This window comes from Oryx dammah, unplaced genomic scaffold (genome assembly GCF_014754425.2).
Source record: "Oryx dammah isolate SB20612 unplaced genomic scaffold, SCBI_Odam_1.1 HiC_scaffold_15, whole genome shotgun sequence".
Lineage (NCBI taxonomy): Eukaryota > Metazoa > Chordata > Mammalia > Artiodactyla > Bovidae > Oryx > Oryx dammah.
The window spans coordinates 41,986,519-42,005,851 of NW_024070199.1; the positions used below are offsets into that span (position 1 = coordinate 41,986,519).

Here is a 19,333-nt window from a genome sequence, read left to right on the forward strand (position 1 = left end):
CAGTCCAGTGGCTAAGACTACACTCCCAATGCAGAGGGGCCCAGGTTTAACCCCTGCTCAAGGAACTACACCCCAGATGCCCCAACAAAGTGTTCACATGTCACAACTAAAGATCCCACATGCTGCAACACAGACCGGAGATCCTACATGTGGCAACTAAGACCTAGCACAACCAAATAAATTAATAAAAGAAAGAAAAAATCCTGAAAGAATCAAAAGCCATTGGTACTGGGCTCATAAACTGCCTTTCCAATAACAGAGAACTAGGCTACTTATCATTACCTTATCAATAGCTTTTATTTAAAAACTTTAATGAGACAGCTACAGAGAAGTGGACAAATCTTGGGTGGGTCAATGAATTTTTACAAAGTGAACAAACTTGTGTAGCCCAGACAAGGAATATTACCAGCACCTTTGTAGCCACCTTATGCCCCCTCATTATTATCTTCCAAAGTGAACCACTTTCCTGACTTCTGCCCCCATAGTTTAGCATGTGTGATTATTTAATTTGATGTAAATGGAATCACACAATATGTCCTCTTTGGAGGCTTCTTTTTTTTTCAAATATTAAGTTTTTGAGATTCACTCATGTTGTTGTGTAGCAATAGTTTGTTCTTTTCCATGTTGCTTAATCCACTCTAGCGCTATGGGCATTTGGAATGTTCTAGTTTGGGGCTAATACAATTAATGCTATTGTGAGCATTCTTACACATGGTTTTCCATATATGCATGCACAAACAGAATTGCTGGGTCAGAGGGTATGTGTGTGTTCAGCTTCAGTGCTCACACACTGTCTTAGCTCAGGATGTTGTAACAAAGTACCATAGACAACAGATATTCATTTCTCACAATTCTGGAGGCTGGGAAATCCAAGATCAAGGTGCCAGCAAATTTGGTTCCCGGTGGAAGTCCACTTCCTGGCTTGTGGATATCTGCTTTCTTGCTGGGTCCTCACATGGCCTTTCCTCACGGAGAGATCTCCAGCTTCTTCTTCTAACCAGGGCACTAATCCCACCATGAGAACTCCACCCTCAGACTGCATGTAAACTTAATTACCTCTGAAAGATCCCACCTCCAAATATTATCAGACTTGGTGGGTAGGACTTAAACCTATGAATTTGGGGGTGGGAGCTTCCCTGGTGGTTCAGACAGTAAAGAATCTGCCTGCAATGCACGAGACTGGGGTTTGATCCCTGAGTTGGGAAGATCCCTTTAGGAGGGAATGGCTACCCACTCCAGTGTCCTTGTCTGGAGAATTCCATGGGCAGAGGAGCCAGATGGGCTACAGTCCATGGGGTCACAGAGTCGAACACAACTGACCAACTAACACTTCTACTTTTCACATTCATGCTGAAACACATACTTTTGAGTTCTTTTGGCATCACCTTTGATTCCCACAATCATTTGGGGAACAAGAGTGCAACAGTATTGTCCCTAGGTTTTCCTTCCAAGCTGCTGACATCTATTCTGCAAATTTGGTGCAGGGTAAACAATGACAAATACCACTCAACTCTCACCTGCCAAACCTGATTTTAAGGCACAATGATGGTAAGATGTGTCCTGATTCTGAAATACTAAAATGGGGGGAGGGCAGAGAATATGTGCATCTTAGAATTGATGAAATACGGCCTATTACCAGGATCAAAGACCAAGCCCTGGGGACTCTGATGGGGCTAGGTAGATGTGAGGATAGAGAGCCAGCAAAAGAAGCTGAAGGAGCTGGCAGTGTGATAGGCAGACAGCCAGGAGAGTGTGTGTCTCAGAGATGAGTTTGAAAAAGAAGTGAATGGCCAGTGTTGTCATGGGGGCTGATAGGCTGATAAAGACAGGGGGATCTTTAAATCTGTTGAAATGGAGATGGTGGTGTCTTTGTTAGATGTTTCAATGAACTGATGAGAACAAAATCCCCATTAAACTGGGCAGAGAGTCCCTTGGAAATAAATCAACAGAGACAGTAAGTATAAACAAGAATACGTGCTCTGAAAGAGTGATAAAGGCAGAAAGGGCTTAAGGAAGGGCTCTGATATTTTTTAAAGAGGATATTAAGCCATGTTTGCAGATGAATTTGCATGATTCAATAGTGAAGGAGAAGTGAATGGTACAGGAGAGGAAGTTGCAGGAGAGAAGCTCTTCAGAGAAGGAAAAGAGCTTAGGGGTAGGAAGCAGGGGAGAAGAGGTGGGGATCAATTAAGTTGGTGGCAGGAAGGTGGGGGAACTTTTGTCAGACCCCAATATTCAGACCAAAGATCTGCCAGGTTCTTGGAGTTAATATTTCTCTCACTAAAATGCGCAGCCCAAGAAGAGTGTGCACTGCTCTTACCTTCGGCTACCCACCAACCCTTAGTTTGTACGTGAGGGCAAAGGGTTATTAACCACGAGGTTAAAGGTCAGCGAGGTAACAGGACGCATGACCTCCATCTAGACCACCTCTGGGCTTGCCAGTTCTCACCAACCTCTCACCTTCTCATTTATGGACCTGGTCAGATCCTCTCCCTTTTCCCTTCTCACTAAACGGACGAGGCAAAGCTGGAGCAGAAGCCTCGGGGCGCGCGCCCGCCTCCATTGCGCCTGCGCATTCGTCCCCGGATTTCCAGGCCGGGGAGAACCGGCCAGAAGCTCATTCTCCGTCGCTCCCTCTCGGGCGCACGCGCCCGGGTGGCGCCTGCGCAGAAGGACAAGGAAATTGGTTCCCTCTGCGGTCCCAGCGCCTGCGCGCTGCGGGCTCCGGGCCTCCCGGCCTGAGGGAGAGGAGCCGGGAAGATGGCGGCCGTGGTGGAAAATGTAGTGAAGCTGTGAGTGGCCGTTTCTTTCTCTTTTAGGCTGGGAGGTCTTGTAAGGGACCTGGAAGCAGGGGGCGGTGTGGGAACGGACGAGGCGGAGAGAGGGACGTGCCCAGAGAGGCCGTGTTGCGACTCCTAGAGGGGAGGGCAACAGGAGACTCGGGAAAGACGCTGCGCTTCTTTAGAAACTTGTGGAGGCCCTGAGGGGGGCACACGGGAGCCCCTGACGGGCAGCCTCCCTGTGGGGCTGGGCGCTCCTTCAGGCGGAAGATTTCCAGAGTATGGCGCCCTTGTTGCGTACGGGAGACGGTCCCGGCTTCGCCTCCGTCCGGGAGAGCCGGGCTGACCCCCGCGAAGCCCGGCCGCCGGCCCCTCCCCGTCGGCTGCCCGCAGCGGGCCCCGGAGGAGCAGCCTCGGCAGCCCTGGCGCCGTTAAGCGCTCAGGGCTGTTTTGTTCTGAACAGCCCCGTGACGTTCCTGGGCGGGCGGGGGCGGGGGTGGGGTGGTCCTTGAGAATCAGGTACCCGAGACCAAAAATATTCCTGGGGAGAATTTGTGGAAGAGCAAGATACAGAGGGAAAGAACTTCGGGGAAGAGGGGCTTGGCGCCGGCCAGCCCCAGCCATCGGAAAGTGGGCACTGGACGGACGCAGTCCAGGACGCCCTGGCCGCCCCGAGGGGCATCTGGGTCGACCGTCTTCGCTCTGCAATACTCTTGGACTGGGCAGATTTCAAGCAAAGTTAAAGTTCATGGTTGTTTGGCAAACTGAGAATGGCCTGTTAGCTGTGAGTTAAAGATGCTTTGGGACTTGATTTAATCCAGCCTCCTCCCCGAAGAATCTCAATGAGTTTTCCAATAGGTTCTTGCACCCCCAGCCCCGTCGGCCAATACAGCAAGCTCTTTAGTGGACACATTTGGCTTGGTGCAGGGGTAGGAAAAATGAGGTGACCAGTTGTCCAGCTTGGCTTTTGGATTTTGACTGGGTGAGAAGGTAAAGGTTTGGGAACTCTTCTAAGGGGCACATACCTTCCCAACTGTCTGTAGTAGGCTGAGCCCCACTCTTCCCAAGAGCCTTTTTTCTAATGGTATGTTGCTTCTCTCCCTCCCCCTGCCTGGATCCTTTTCTTTGAGAATGCTTTCCCACTTCCATTAAGCTAAGTGCCTTCTCCTTGTGGGTTTTTTTTTTTTTTTTTCTAACATGCTTTCAGCTCCATCCTGCTGCCTGTTTCAGCCACTGCTACTCCCAGCACTATTATCTTCCTCTCTGATCTGCCCACTTCAGTTTCCCCAGCACTCTCTCCAAGCTGACATTTCCCTCAATTTAGAAATGACGCTGCTGATCTACCATTTATATGTTATCCATACTGACTCAGATGTTCTTTCTTTGTTTCCCTGTCTTTCTCTTTGTTGACTGCCCTTGTCCCATTTTAAAGGGAGGTTTTACACAGGTTTCATGCCTCTCAAAAAAAGAATCAAAGTTTCTACCTTGGAAAGCTTACTGTAATGGGGGAATGTCAAAACTTGCCTAGGTTTAAGAGTTTTATGTAGTGAGATTGTTTATGTTGGAAGACTTTCATCTGAGAAATAAGGTCACCAACCCTTTCATGCAGTATTGGAAGTGAGGAGTTGCCCGTTTAAATAGAGCTTGACTTCTTAATTCTCTTTAAAGATCTGTAGAGATAGTGAAGGTCACCAACTGCTGATTCCTGAGTACCAGTAATAAATAACCAACTTTCTGCTCCTCAATTCTAGCTGTAAAGAGCTGTGGACCACAGTTAATACATTTTCCTACAGAACCTGCTCTTTAAAAAGAGACTTCTAGTTTTCCTGTACCGTTCTCATCCTGTAAAGAGACGGTTTTCTTGACCATGGTGTGCCTAGTCTTCTGACTGCTGAGGTTTTACATTGAGGTCAGGACTACTAGCTCATCTTTTCTGACTTGCATCTTGTTCTGGGAGAAGAATTTTCCTATTTGTAAATTCTCCATCCCTCCCAAATGTGGTGTCAAAATTGAAACAATCTTTAAAGGGACCTTACAGGGCAAAATAATAGTATAAAAGAGTTGTGGTTGCTGAAATCCTCTGAGTTAGGTAACAAGATCTGGAGAATGTTAGCTTAAAATTTCTTGTAGTAGGAGCCTTAGATTCTTAAGAGAGCTCTCTCATTCTTCTTTGCTCTATCCTCATCAGATCCTCTCTTCCTCCAACTTGTATTTCGTTATCAGCTTTCTCACTCACAATGCAGTTTGCCCCACCTTCTGAAACCCCATTTAACTCACCGGAGCTTTGATAGAACATCTCTCATCCATATCTCAACCCCACCCCCGACAGTTTCCAGCCTCCTTGCTCTGACTTTGCAGTTCTCAGCCTGTCTAGCCCTTCCTTCCATCTGACTTACAGTGTCAGTATCAATTTCCATCAGCAGAAACAAAGGCGCTGCCGCACTCGGCCTTGTTTATCCAATTTTCCTCTGTTTAGTGAGGACATGGCTGCCTCCTAAAGGCGAGCAAATATGAGCCTATTCCTTCTCTTTATTTTCCAGCACAGGCTTCATGCCTACCTCAAATTACAGTCATTACAGCACGTTGAATCAAGCCAGACTATCTTGTGGTGTCACTGCCTGCGTGCAATGTATGTCTTTGTTGGTTGCTGGGAACGTTCTAAGCTGTGCCTCAGTGGCTGCCCCATGAAAGCCTCTCTTCGATTCCAGAGCAGGGTTTGTTGCTGCAGCTTGAGTTACAAACATAAGCGACAGAGATTTACTGTGTTCAACTTCTCATGCTTGGAGTCTCCCTCTTGTAGAATATGTCAGAGCTTATCTAGTTCATCCTCCCTAGTCAATAGCATACCTGAGATCCATATATGTGGTGACTTGCAGCCAAGCCTGATCTTTTTACTTCTGAGTCAGGATTTTCCAGATACCTTCATGGGTGCTGAGGATATTGTGGGAAAGAAATCATCTGCCCTCAGTTTGTTTACTTTAAGATCAATCAAGGGGAATTCCCTGGCGGTCCAGTGGTTAGGACTTGGCGCTTTCACTGCTAAGGGCATAGGTTCAATCCCTGGTTGGCAAACTTTAAGATCCTTCAAGCCACGTAGTGCGAAGAAAGAAAAAGTTTGCTCGAATATATAAATGTGAATTGTGTTAGTTTAAGCTCTAGTATTACTGTGCTTGTTAAACCCTGAAGGATGAGAACAAGGTTGGTTCTATATACATGCTTCTTAGAACCAGATTACTCCTGGCACTGCAGTTTTGCAGCTTTTTAAAGCTCTTGCTGCTGCTGCTGCTAAGTCACTTCAGTCATGTCCGACTCTGTTCGACCCCATAGAGGGCAGCCCACCGGGCTCCCCCGTCCCTGGGATTCTCTAGGCAAGAATACTGGAGTGAGTTGCCATTTCCTTCTCCAATGCATGAAAGTGAAAAGTCAAAGTGAAATCGCTCTTAGAAAATTCAAATTTCAGAGGAGGTCTTTTGAGTTCAAAAAGGTTCTTAAAAAATTTGTTGGTGTGAGAATGGAGAAGGGTCTAGAATAGGCCTTTCTGCAAACAGGTTCTGTATCAGTGTAGTGGTACTCAGTAGAAAGTAGGCTTCAAGGGTGTTCACATATTTCCAAATGTTTTATATTGATTGTAAAGTTAGTATATAGAATTAGCTGCTTTGCAAATACCTAGTTTAAAACTCAAAAGATATAAAATGGCACAAAGGAGAAAGTCCCCTAGTCACCTGGTTTTTCTCCTTGGACTCCTACAGTGTCTTTTCCACCACTTAGGGACATCCCATAACACTGCTCAGCCCTATGCCCCCCCCCCCTTTTTTTTTCTGTAGTTATCTTGGAGATTGTTTAATATTTGTACATGAAGAGCTTCTTTTTTTTCTTATAGCTGAGTTGAATTTCTTTGTATAGATGGAGTTTGATAAACTTTAGTAAGTCCCCCCAGATCTTTTGAACTCTTCTCATTTGTAAACAGGAGTAACTTCAGCTTCTCAGAATCCTGAGGGTTAAGATAAGTAGCACTTTGGTTACCAAAGGGTTGGATTCATGAGAGGCACAGAACAAACATTATTTTCTTGCCCTCTTTGTGGGTTAGACTAAGGACTGATTAGACACAGGGTGCAATTATGCGCTCTGACGGTAATTTATTTGTAAGGTACTTTTCCTCATAATGGCCTAGTGAAGGGGTTTGGTGTCCCATGAGGCAGAAATGGAAGCAAATAAAAGCAGAGTGACATTCCCCCAGTCCCTTGAGCCTTCTAGAGAAGCAGATGGCAAGGGAAAGGGATAGCCCAGCACATAAACACACACGTGCGCAGTCACACCTGAGTTTTGTCTTTCCTGAAGCCTTGGGGAGCAGTATTACAAAGATGCCATGGAGCAGTGCCACAATTACAACGCCCGCCTCTGTGCTGAGCGCAGCGTACGCCTGCCTTTCTTGGACTCACAGACGGGAGTAGCCCAGAGCAACTGTTATATCTGGATGGAAAAGCGACATCGGGGTCCAGGTGAGAATCCAGTCAGGAGCCCAAGGAGGAACCAGCTTCCTCATCTTAGGTGATGAGCCAGCTGAATAGGTTTTCCCTGTTGCTTTCCACCCAGGGATGCATACGGTCTTCCCGTGATTAGAAGCCTGAAGAGGTTGAAACACCTTTTGTTGTCCACAGGGCTACACTGCTCAGGGTCTTGCTGGGCTCTGGAGAGCTATGTATTAGCCAAGGCTCCTGAGCTTAATCTGTTTTCTTGTCCATAAGCCATGCCTCCTCCCGCCCCAGGTGCTCACCATCCATATTCCTCCCTTGCTCTAGAACGCTACTCATGTAGAAAGTGTTTGATACTATTTTCTAGAGCTGGGTTAGGGTTTGATTTCTCTCTTTTCCTTCCTTCCTTAGGATTGGCCTCTGGGCAGCTGTACTCTTACCCTGCCCGGCGCTGGCGGAAAAAGCGGCGAGCCCACCCTCCTGAGGATCCAAGGCTTTCTTTCCCATCTATTAAACCAGGTGAAGCACAGTCCTCCCTGAGCGGGATATACCCTGCTGCAGAGTCAGAGGCCTGCTAATTACTTGTTATATACCAGGCCCAGTGCTAGATTCTGAAGATACTAAAATGAATGACATGTGAGTCTTTCTGTAAAGAATTCAGTCTAATAGTTAAGAGACAAGTAAACAGATAAGTTATGGTGCCAAGTAAATGAAAGCATCTTGGTTCCTGGGCAGCCAGAGACCAGAAGACAGTGACTGGCTTGTGATTGGTCTGACACTGTAGGTCAGGCAGATCTGCGTTCAGCCCTTCTGAGCCTCACCTCCTCCTGACCTTGCCCGCAGACACAGACCAGACCCTGAAGAAGGAGGGGCTGATCTCTCAGGACGGCAGTAGTTTAGAGGCTCTGTTACGCACCGACCCCCTGGAGAAGCGAGGTGCCCCCGATCCCCGAGTTGATGATGACAGCCTGGGCGAGTTTCCTGTGACGAACAGTCGAGCACGGAAGGTACACGATTAACACTGTGGTTAAGGAAACTGGTGGAAACCAGTCTCCTTTTCATCCGAAGCCATCCAGTAATCAGGATAGAAGCAAGAGCTATGGGCCAGGAGGGGCCCCTGCTGTTCTGCCTGCTCCATTCCTTAATGAGCACTGCGTACTGACAGGCTGCACTGTCACCATCCCGTCTTGCCTGCTCCTTTTCTAGTAACTATAGGCTCTCATCTTCTGTTGCCACCCAAGTTTTTTTAGTGCCTGGGGTTACCTAGGTGATGTCTCTGCCAACAAGGAAGCGAAAACTATACATAAAAATATGTCAGGCACTGTGCTAAGTGCTTTTCCATCATTTTCTGCAGTCTGTACAATTTTAGGAAATAGGTACCATTGCCCATTTCACAAGGAGGGGTGGCGCGCTACAGCACATTAGGAAAAAGAAAAACCTGCCTCAAGTAAGCAGCATAGCTCCGGTTTAACTCTAGGACATTAGGTGTTGGAAGGGAACCGCTGCTGACATGCTCCCAGGTGGCAGATCAGAGGCAGGAGAGGGCATGCTACTTGGGGTATCAGGGAAAGTTTTATGAAAACGTGGCGTTTGATTTAGCTACTTGGAGATGGTGGAAAAGGCATTCCAGGCTAGGGGAACAACATGAAGAAAGGCCCAGAGGAAGGAGAGCCCAAAGCCTTGAAAGAACAGCAGTGAGGAGTGAGGCTGGAGTGAAGCCGCTGGGTCACGGAGGCGGTTCTGGCAGCCTTGGCCAGTCCCAACGTGGGGGAGCTGTTGGATGTTCTCATTTCTGCCCATCCTAATCCTCCTGTCTACTCAGCGGATCCTAGAACCAGATGACTTCCTGGATGACCTTGATGATGAGGACTATGAAGAAGACACTCCCAAGCGTCGGGGCAAGGGGAAGTCCAAGGTGAGGGGCAGCCCAGGGGATTGGGGAGCCTATAGAGTCCCACTGTCTTACTGCTTGTTGTTGCCATCATCCTTCCTGAATGAGATTAGCAGCCACTACCAGGAGAATAACTCTGCAGGCCTAGACACCTTAGTAAGGGCATCTTTTTGCTCTTCTTTGCAGAGTAAAGGTGTGGGCAGTGCCCGTAAGAAGCTGGATGCTTCCATCCTGGAGGATCGGGACAAACCCTATGCCTGTGACAGTGAGTGCCTCATGAGTGGGTGGGTAGTCCTTGCCTTCGACCCAGCTCCTCGGGATATGAGAGGAGGGAAGGTTGTATTCTTGCTCAAAGTGGTAACACAAGCTTGGACTCTTGTCCTGCCTGCTGACTGGTTCCCTCTGAGATCCCTGAGAGGCCCCAGCCTCTGCTGCACGATGGGTGAGCCTTGCATGCTCTGGGGGAGATTTATGCTGTCCTCTGGGGTGGGGGTGCCCATGAGGGACACACAGCAGGCAAAGTTGGCCTCTCAGTAGATGACATCTGGGCCTGCTGGCCCCAGTCAAGTCAGGCCCCAGGAGTCCAACGCTGACTTTTCCAATGTCTGTTCCCTCTTCCCCTTTTCTCTGACTCGCCCCACTTCTGTTCCTCCACCCTGGGAGCACCGTCGCCGCTGGGGTTTCTCTCTCGTTTGCTCTGCTTTCCTGCTGCTGCTGTACCTGTCTAAAGTGTACCAAGGCCCTCTTCTCATGACTTTTCTTTCTGTCTTTCAGATAGTTTCAAACAAAAGCATACCTCGAAAGCGCCCCAGAGAGGTAGCTCTCTCAACTTCTCAGACTTTTGGTTTTCCTATCCCTCTTTCCCTTCTCCCTTTGTTCCTGCCTTTCTCATCTGTGATGCTAGTGTTAAGGTCCCTGGAATGGCATGGAGAGAGGAGCTCTGGCCCTTCTGTTGCAGTCCACTCCTCACAGTCCTAGAAGCTGCCTCTCCCTGCTTGTCTCCCACCACGTTGCTCTAGGGCTGCTTGGGCCCACTGCATGGGGTGGCTTTAGAAGCATTCTGAGGGACCCATTGTCCCAGATCCCTCTGCTTCCGCTTCCCCAAAACAAGACGTGGTGGTCAGCTGACGTTCCCCACCATCCCGCCACCCTTTCCATCCCTTCCCCATTCCTTTCCCGCCACCCCCTATTCTTCTTGGTATCACTGCTCAAAGGTACAGGGTGCCTCGTGGGGATCTGCTTTCCTTGGTGGTTGAGGGGTTGTTGGTTGGACAGAGCACTGCTGTGCGCATGTCTTTTGAGTTTCTCTGGGGGACAGCTACCCCAGCAGACTCAGTTGATAGATTTTTCCCAAGAGATCCACGCTTCCTTCTTTATTTGGGCAGAGGTGGGCTGTGCTGTATGTAGGGAGTAGCGTGAGCCTACATTTACTGAGAGGATGAAAACGTTTGGAGTCTTAGCTTTCCTCCTGCCTGCCGTTATTGCAGAATTATTGCAATACTATGGAAGGTCCCTTTCCTTCCTGACCTGGAGCTCCCCAGACTATTCCCAAGGCAGGCAGAAGGCAACGGCTCAGTCTCCCAGACAGCTTGAGTGGAGGAGCAGAGGTGGCCGTGCTCTGGGCTTTAGTAAGTGGAGGAGCTGTGGGAGCTTGAGACCCCAGGGCCTGCTGTTCTGGCCATGGGGAGGCAGCTCTCCGTAAAGGTCTGTCCCTGAGCAGAGCTGATGGGGGCGGTTACCTCTGCCTCTGGTGGAGCCCACAGCTTAGAGGGGCAGGGATGAGGTACCCTGAGATCCTAACACCTTTCTCTGCAATCTTCTCCCCACTCAGTTTGTGGAAAACGTTACAAGAACCGACCAGGCTTGAGTTACCACTATGCCCACTCCCACTTGGCTGAGGAGGAGGGCGAGGACAAGGAAGACTCACAGCCACCCACCCCAGTTTCCCAGAGGTCCGAGGAGCAGAAATGTAAGCTGGTGTCAGGGGCGAGGCCAGCAGGAGTCGGCCTGGCTGTGAAAAACCCTTGCGGGGATGTCAGGAGACCCGGAGGCCCGCATGGGTATCATCTGAGTTCTTCCCTTTCTTGTTATAGCCAAGAAGGGTCCTGATGGATTGGCCCTGCCCAACAACTACTGCGACTTCTGCCTGGGGGACTCCAAGATCAACAAGAAGACAGGACAGCCTGAGGAGCTGGTGTCCTGTTCTGACTGTGGCCGCTCAGGTATCTGAGCCAGTGCAGCCCCTGGCGGCACCCAGACCCGGAGGGCCCGTGGCTCACCAGCATCCCGGTGGCTGCCATCGCCGGGCCCCCTCGCTGCTCCACAGTCCTCAGCTCCCTGACCCGCCCGCTCTCCTCACAGGGCACCCGTCCTGCCTCCAGTTCACCCCCGTGATGATGGCGGCAGTGAAGACCTACCGCTGGCAGTGCATCGAGTGCAAGTGCTGCAACATCTGCGGCACCTCCGAGAACGACGTGCGTGCCCCAGCCCACTCCCGCTCGGCTTCCCTGTCCTCCCCACCAGCAGGCACTGTGATTTGTTTGGCAGGTGTTCACTGAGTATCTGCTTTGTGTCAGACCCTGTTTTAGGCACTAAGACACTAAACAACGTCCCTACTTTCATGGGCTTCACATGCTTGTGTGAGCAAACAGTTAGCAAAGAAATGAGTGGCATCTTCATACTGTTCCCTGCAGAGACTGTTCCATGCAGTAGCGTGGTTAACTGTTAGAGTAAGTGAATAACTGATTTAGATAGAGAGGTCTTTTCTGAGGCCATTGGGGTCCCAGTGGGATGACAGTGACTTTCTGGATGGAGAGGGACAGCAGTGGTTTTCTGGCCAGAGGGTCCCACATCTGTTTGTGCCATCTGCCCCTGCCCCTCTTGGAAGAGCCCTCCTAACCCATTCCCAGCGGCCCAGCCAAGGGGAGTCGTTCACCTCCCCCTTCCTCTTCCATCTCACCTCCTCTAGGACCAGCTGCTCTTCTGTGATGACTGCGATCGTGGCTACCACATGTATTGTCTAACCCCGTCCATGTCTGAGCCTCCTGAAGGTAGGTTTCCCTGTACTCTTACTCAGAACAAGTATTTATTAGTGACTTGAAAATCACTTATACAGTGAGTGTATTCCTGTATCAGTGATACAGTCTTCGAGGTTAGGGAGTAGGCTCTTAGCCTTCACTCAGTTCAGAGTGCTTTACTAGCATTGCAACTTCTAGGGTTTAGCGTTTGTACATTATCACCAGATAACATGCACAGCCACAGAAAACAGACAGCCTGAAAGAAAACAAATGCTGAGCAGAAAATGATTACCAGAAGGAGAGATCTGTTATCCTTCAACCAGCCTACAAAACTCAGTCATAGTTTGTCCAGTGAGGGACTTTGGTTTCACCACTCCATGCTTGACAGATTTGAGTGTTCATTTCCACCAACTGGGAGAGGGAGCTGAACCTGGGACCTGAACAGTTTGCTCTGGCCCTCCAACAGTGCTTAGTAAGATGCTTCAAACTTATGGAAGGTCTTTGATGAAACCACTGGGGATACCAAAAAGTGGCTACCTCTCTGCAAGTCCTCTTACCAGATTTCTGTGCTGAAGTCCCTCCTTTATAGAAATTCAGAAGCTTACTCAGGAGTACATGAAGCCCAGGAGCTGTTAGTGTGGCAGAGGATGTGGGCCAGCATTATAGGCGAGAGGAAGTAGCTCACTGCCTGATGTGAGCTGACTTGCAGTGTAGGTCAGACTGCTGTCTCCCCCTAGAAGAGGATGCCACTAACAAAGTCTGAGGGTCCTTTAGCAGCTGCAGGGAAGCACTCCCTCGATCTTTCATCTGTCACACCACATTTATTTGTTTTATCTGTCAGGCCACATTTAGGGAGAAGTAGCTTGTTTTGTGTTTTATTATTTTTTAACCATAAAATACCAATTCACAGGCACAATTCTGCATGAACTATAGAAAGGCGTTCCTGTGGAAGTGCTGTCAGACACCGTGGTGGTAGGGTTGCAGGCAGCTGGGGAGTACCCGCCAGAACCATCAGGTGGTCTAGCCTCTAGGCCAGGAGTTCTACACCATGACCCCAGGCCAAGCAAGGCTGAACCAGGCATATATAACTCACAAGCTAAAAATTATTTTTACATTTTTAAACAGAATTTTTTTAAAAAATGACTGAAACTGTGTGGCTCACAAAGCCTAAAGTAGTTAACACTTTCCGGCAGTTTACGGAAAAAATTTATCAACTGCTATATATTGACCTTTGGGTCAGAAAGGACCTTAGCTTTTTGAGAGTCACCTCTGAAGAGCTGTTAAAAGCTATGGATTCTTTCCTCAGAATGATGTTGAAATACACATATGTACGATGTTTATAGTTTTAAGGCATTAAGGGCTAATTTTGTTTCTCAAAAAAAAAGGCATAGAAGAATTTAGCTGTAGCAAGTATTAACAAATGAGCAAAATAAACCAGTTATTTTGCTTATAAGGAATATTATTTCCTGTGTTTTTTTTTTTTTTTCCCCTAACGAAACCAGACTTGGGTCACAATAAGTTGCATCATCATAGCTGGCCCCCTTTTCCTCTCACTGGGTCCTCAGCCTCTTCTCAGACACCTGGTGATGGTGGCGAGCCCTTCTTTTCTGTCTGTGCGCTTTGCAGAAAACTGTCTTCTGTGGAATCAGTATTGGTTTCTCTAGATCCTCTATTCATGATCTTTATTCTAGCCTTTGGGGTCATGAGAACAAAAGTCTGGCTCTTCTGTAATCCAAAGTTTAAAGCTTGGTTGCTTTAAAAAAAGTTCTCTGTCTCCCCAGGTCCTCTTTAGTGATTATAATTATAGGGCCCAGAGGGCCTGGGAATCTGTATTCTAAAATGGGCCTCCAGGTGATTATTTCATCTCCATTGAGAATTATTTTTCCTAGAGCTTGTCCCTGCTCAAGATAACTGAAACTTTGCTGCTGCAGCACATCTCCAGTCCTGCCTGTAGCCAGGTCTGCCACTGGAGTGCGGGGTGGAGGTCACAGGACAGCAGGGGAGGATGGTGTGGAGCACTCCTAACCCTCCATGCTTCTCTGCAGGAAGTTGGAGCTGCCACTTGTGTCTGGACCTGTTGAAGGAAAAAGCTTCCATCTACCAGAATCAGAACTCCTCTTGATGTGGCCACCCCCGACCCCTCATACATCTAGGGCTGTTTCTCTCCTCCTCTCTGTTTTTCATACCCACTTTCCCTTCCCCTCCTTTTTCTCAAGTCCAGAGAATCGCAGGGTGGTCATGCCAACCTCCCTTTGGCAGCAGCAAGCTGAGGTGGCAGCTCTGACCACCTCTGGCCCCAGGCGCTCGGGGAGAACGGAGCAGCACGCTGCCCCAGGGCATAGCTGTGGGCCCAGCTTCTCCCTGCTCTCCCTGAAGAGCGTTGACTCTGTCTGCCGTGGGCCCTGGTGATCACAGGGTTCAAGCAGTGTCCTCCAGGAAAGAGTGGGAGAGCAGCTCACTTCTCTCAGCTCAGCCTCCACTCTGGTCCCAGGGTTTTCCCTTCCTGTGAAGGTGAGTCAGACTGGGGCATATGCCAGAGCAGTTGGGAGTGAGAACTGAGCAAGCTGGCAAGCAGCTGCCCATGCCCTCATGCTGCTTAGCCTCACCGCTTCCTTCCCCTAGAGTGGTTTACTGCGGCCCTCTGTTCCTGCAGCCCAGGATCCTTTACCTGAGCCAGGATGCTCTTGGTCCTGCTCCTGGCTCTACCCCGGTCCCACCACCTTACCCCAGGGGCAGTAGCAGCCTCACCCTGATGGTTCCTTGTGCTTGCCTGTCTCATTCTCACAGGCCCTGGTCTCCGGTGACTGGAGCATTCCCCGCCCTTGTTATTTTCTGTCTTCTGCCCCGCCACCCTCCTTATTCCCTTTGGTTTTGTGGGGAGAGGGGAAGCATCACGGGGCCAGGCCAGAAGCTTGGGGGCCACTGGGAGATATTGGATAATGTGCCTGTTTTTTAACTCTATGAAAAAGCCTACCTCCGAAATCCCGTTTTTGTTCTTCCTGGACCTGGGCATTCAGCTCCTGTCCTTAACTGAATTGGGAGCCTCTGCCGCCTGCTCTGTGTATCCTGGCTCCTGGGTCGTGGGGAAGCCACCTAGACATCTCTTTCTTCCCTCGCACACTTGTTAGCAGCTGGTAAGGTCTTCGCACCCTGATTCTTTAATTTTCTGCCTGGTGACACTGTAAGTAATAGGGGGGACTGTTCATCCCAGGACAGCCTGGAATGTCCTTCCCCTTGGCTGTGGGCAGGCCCTAATTCACTGTCACTTTGGAGTTGAGGTGTCTTTTTTTTCTTTCTTTCCTTAGTTCCTATATTCTAAGCATTAGTACAAATAAACATTTTTACACAGAGCCTTCTGCTGGATTCTTTTATCTCCAGATCTCCTTTCCTGTTTAAGGCCACTTTATCCAAAAGTGGTTTTTAAATGTTTTGAAGCATAGCTTTTCACCCAACTTAAAATTTTTGCTTAACCTTAGTAGATTAAGTTGATACAAAATTGGATACTTTGTTTTAATCTTTTATGTAAATTAAGTTATGACAATTTCTTATAAAGAAAAATGAAGTTTTGATTAATACAAAATTTGAGGGCACTCCTGGTGGCTCAGTGGTAAAGAATCCACCTGCCATTACAGGAGAAATAGGTTCGATCCCTGGTCTGGGAAGATTCTATATGCCTCAGAGCAACTAACCCTAACCCGCGGGCCATAACTATGTAAGCCTGTGCACTAGAGCCTGGGAGCCACAACTACTGAGGCACACACCCTAGAGCCCATGCTCCCCAGCAAGAGAAGCCACTTCAGTGAAAAACTGGAGCATTGCGACTAGAGGGAAGCCTGTGCAGCAACGAAGACCCAGCGCAGGCAAAAATAATTTTTTAAAATTGTAGTTTAACTTTAGAATCCTGTTTGTTTCTGTATTTTTGTGTCTTTGGGGGAAATTCTGCTGGATTTGTACATGCAAGTAATAACAGCTTTATAACAGTTGACCTTGCAATTTAAGATACTTAAAAATAGGTCCAGAAGCTTGATTATTATATAAATAGAATGACAGGAAGACTCGTGACATCATGATGAGACACAGGACTTTTTGCATAAGCCATGAACATGAGATGAGAGACCCCAACCTTGCTTGCCTGGCATTCATTCATTTAATTGAATGCAGTGTGAGTGAGCCCACAGTGCAGTCCTACAGCCTTCCTCCAGACAGATTTATGAGCACAGAAATGGGTTTCTTTTCCCTCCAGCCAACATGTGAAAGGTATGAATCAGTTATGAACCCCCTGAAATATGCTTAGGGTTTTCTGGGCCAGCCTGAAAGCCGCTTGTTTCCTCCTAGAAGGCAGAGTGGCCTGGGCCCCTGTGCTCAGTTAAGTAAGCCGGGTGCTCCAGTTTGGAATTGTATTAGGGACACAGCACAGCCCCCATCCTGTCTGTACCTGGAAGTAGGCCTAGAGCAGAGGGAGTAAAGCAGTGAAACGATCCTTGCAGGTGGAGTAAGTGTAGAAGACAAGAATGCTGAGAACCGTGTATTATTGAGAAGAGATTTGGAAAGGTTGCTGAAGGAGGATTTAGGATGGGACATAGAAGGATGGAAGAGGGATCAGGGATGGGATGGGAAGGAAAGCCTGTGAGAAGGGGGACTCACCTGTGGCCCCAGCCTTTCAATTGACTGAAGGGAGAGGAAAGCAGGCTAGAGCTGAGGATTCGGCACTCTAGACGCGGGGTTAAAAAGTCTATTGGATTTCAAAGAGCTGAAGTCTACCAAGGAAAGGAATACTACTAAATCTTGACTTTTGGAACTTGAGTCTTGCCCAAAAGGTACCAAAACTAAAAAATTAATCTCCACATGCCCTAACTCAGAACTAGCCCCAAGCAAGTAGTCTTAAAGGAGGAGATAGAACAGGCTCCATTTTGAGAGCAGGACTCCATCTTGGGCTGGACTGTGGACTTTGAGCTCTATGTCCAGTATCTATGGAAACGACATACCAACTGGAAAACCAGACCCCTGATGGAAGAGCCCCAGGGCTCGTACCTAGACTCTCCATCAGCTGAAAGAATACCCTTATTATCTGTGTAACCCAATAGAGTCATAAATTTTACTATGCTTATTGGGGTATGACCACAGGCCTGTTGATAATTGTCCACTGTTAACCATGTAGGCTTAAGGCATATGAATCACGGGTTAACTTTGTATCTTTCTTTTCCTTTGTTCAGACTAGTTTCAGGGAATTTGGTGAGGTGGGTTTGGGCAGATACACTTAGGGTATTATAGCCACGCATTCCGGGAAACAAACTCACTCAGAAGGACAATGCAGATAGTGGAGGGCAGTTTATTTCACCGGGGGGCCCAAGGGAGAATCTCCTCTTAGCCAAGAACCCCGACCAGTTTTTGTGAAAACCTTAAATACCCTAAATGTATGTACCCAAACCCACTTCCCCAAATTCCCTGAAACTAGTCTGAACAAAGGAAAAGAAAGATACAATCAAAATTAACCTGTGATTCATATGCCTTAAGCCCAGGTAGTTAACAGTGGACAATTATCAATAGGCCTGTAGTCATACCCCAATAAGCATAATAAAATTTATGATTCCATTGGATTATACAGATAATTAGGGTATTCTTTCAGGCGACAGAGAGTCTAGGTAAGAACCCTGGGGCTCTTCCATCTGGGGGTCTGGTTTTCCAATTGGTATGTCGTTTCCATAGATACTGGGCATAGAGCTCAAAGTCCACAGTCCGGCCCAAGATGGAGTCCTGCTTTCAAGATGAAGCCTGTTCTGTTTCCTCCTTCACAGATATATAAGGTTTTCACAAAAACTGGTCGGGGTCCTTGGCTAAGAGGAGACTCTGCCTTGGGCCAGCTGGTGTAATAAACTGCACTCCACTATCTGCATTGTCCTGAGTGAGTTTGTTTCCCAGAATGCGAGGCTACAACAGTCTGTTGTACGTTGGCTGACCGACCTGAGGTCAGTACTGTCCATGGTAACATCTTTTGTGTGGCTTATAACCTGCTTCTATTTTTTAAAGACCACTGGGTGAGAGGAACGAGATCTGTTTGGTAGATGAGGAAGCTGCCTAAGGTCACGGCCAGGAAGACATCCTGCGTCCACGCTGCCGAGTCCTGTCAGGCTCCGAGGGCCGGGTCCCCTGAGGCTGGCGGCGCATCCAGGACTCCCGCCGCGACTAGTCTCCGCCTCGCCACCCCTTCTTGCTGAAAGCTCCGTCCCCCCGGGGACCTGACGACCCGCCACTTTCTCAATGTCCAATGAGACTTAGCCGGGGGCGGGACCGACTCCACCGAAGGCCAATCTAATTGGTTCGGGGCGGGGCTGCGGCGGGTGGGAGCTGAGCGGCGGACCGCGGTCTTCCCAGCCTGGAGAGACCCCCGCGCGGGCTGCGCGCAAAGGGTGCGCGCGCCCGCCGCCCGCGCAGCCCCTCTGTCCGCTCGGCGCGTCCCTCTCCTGCTCTTCGGTAGCCGCCGGGAGAGGGGCTCGGGAGTCCGACCCCAGGCAGGGCTGGGACCGGGGCGGCAGCCGCGGGACGAGCGCCTGAGGTGGGTGAGGAGCGGAAGGGCTGGAAGCAGGGAGGCGGGGAGGCCTGGCAGGCAGATGACTGGGTCCGCCCTGCCGATGGACTCCGGGTCACCAGAGGGAGAGGCCGGCCGAGTTGCGGAGCCCGACTCCTGGCCTGCCTGGGTCCCGGACGCTCGTCCCCCCGCCCTCCCAGGCCACAAGCCTCTCCGCTGAGGACAACCCGCCCCTCCCGCTGCCCGCGGCCTCCTAACCCCTCCTGCCCTTTGTCGCCTGTGCACTTGCCTTTCGGCCTTGTGCTCCCACCCACCCCCACCTCCAGACCGGACCTCGGCCCAGCCTTCCCTGCTCAGGACCCAGCCCCAAATTAGACTTGCTTCTTCAGCCCCTAGTCCGTCCCTCTTTGTCGTCTGTACACCTGTCACCCCAACTCTGTTCATTCACTCCACCACCCTGCCCCCAACATCTTCATCTAAATTCAGCCTAGGCCCACCGCCCCCTCCCCCTCCTGGGGTTTCCTCCTGCCCGCTCTGATTATCCCCTACACCTGCCTGCCTCGGCCCCAGCCCTCTGTCCTCCCCCGTCCATGCTCCTTTGTTGTGTCTGCAGCTGTCCCCTCGGCTCTATTCATCCTTCTCCCGCG

The 19,333-nt window shown here is 49.5% G+C and overlaps 1 protein-coding gene across 2 annotated transcripts; it reads left to right on the forward strand.

The window, feature by feature from the left end:
• The first annotated feature begins 2,621 nt into the window (after positions 1 to 2,621).
• On the forward strand, positions 2,622 to 15,511 carry DPF2 (double PHD fingers 2). 2 transcript variants are annotated; one of them, XM_040256254.1, is made up of 12 exons: positions 2,684 to 2,792; positions 7,119 to 7,279; positions 7,664 to 7,771; positions 8,096 to 8,259; positions 9,075 to 9,167; positions 9,330 to 9,408; positions 9,918 to 9,959; positions 10,975 to 11,112; positions 11,237 to 11,365; positions 11,505 to 11,617; positions 12,112 to 12,193; positions 14,206 to 15,511. In XM_040256254.1, the coding sequence occupies exons 1-12, from the start codon at positions 2,761 to 2,763 to the stop codon at positions 14,280 to 14,282; spliced, it is 1,218 nt and encodes a 405-aa protein (XP_040112188.1). In that variant the 5' UTR covers positions 2,684 to 2,760; the 3' UTR covers positions 14,283 to 15,511. The 2 variants fall into 2 exon arrangements, with proteins under 2 accessions (XP_040112189.1, XP_040112188.1); XM_040256255.1 differs by lacking the exon at positions 9,918 to 9,959 and having other exon boundaries at positions 2,622 to 2,792.
• Positions 15,512 to 19,333: the final 3,822 nt, after the last annotated feature.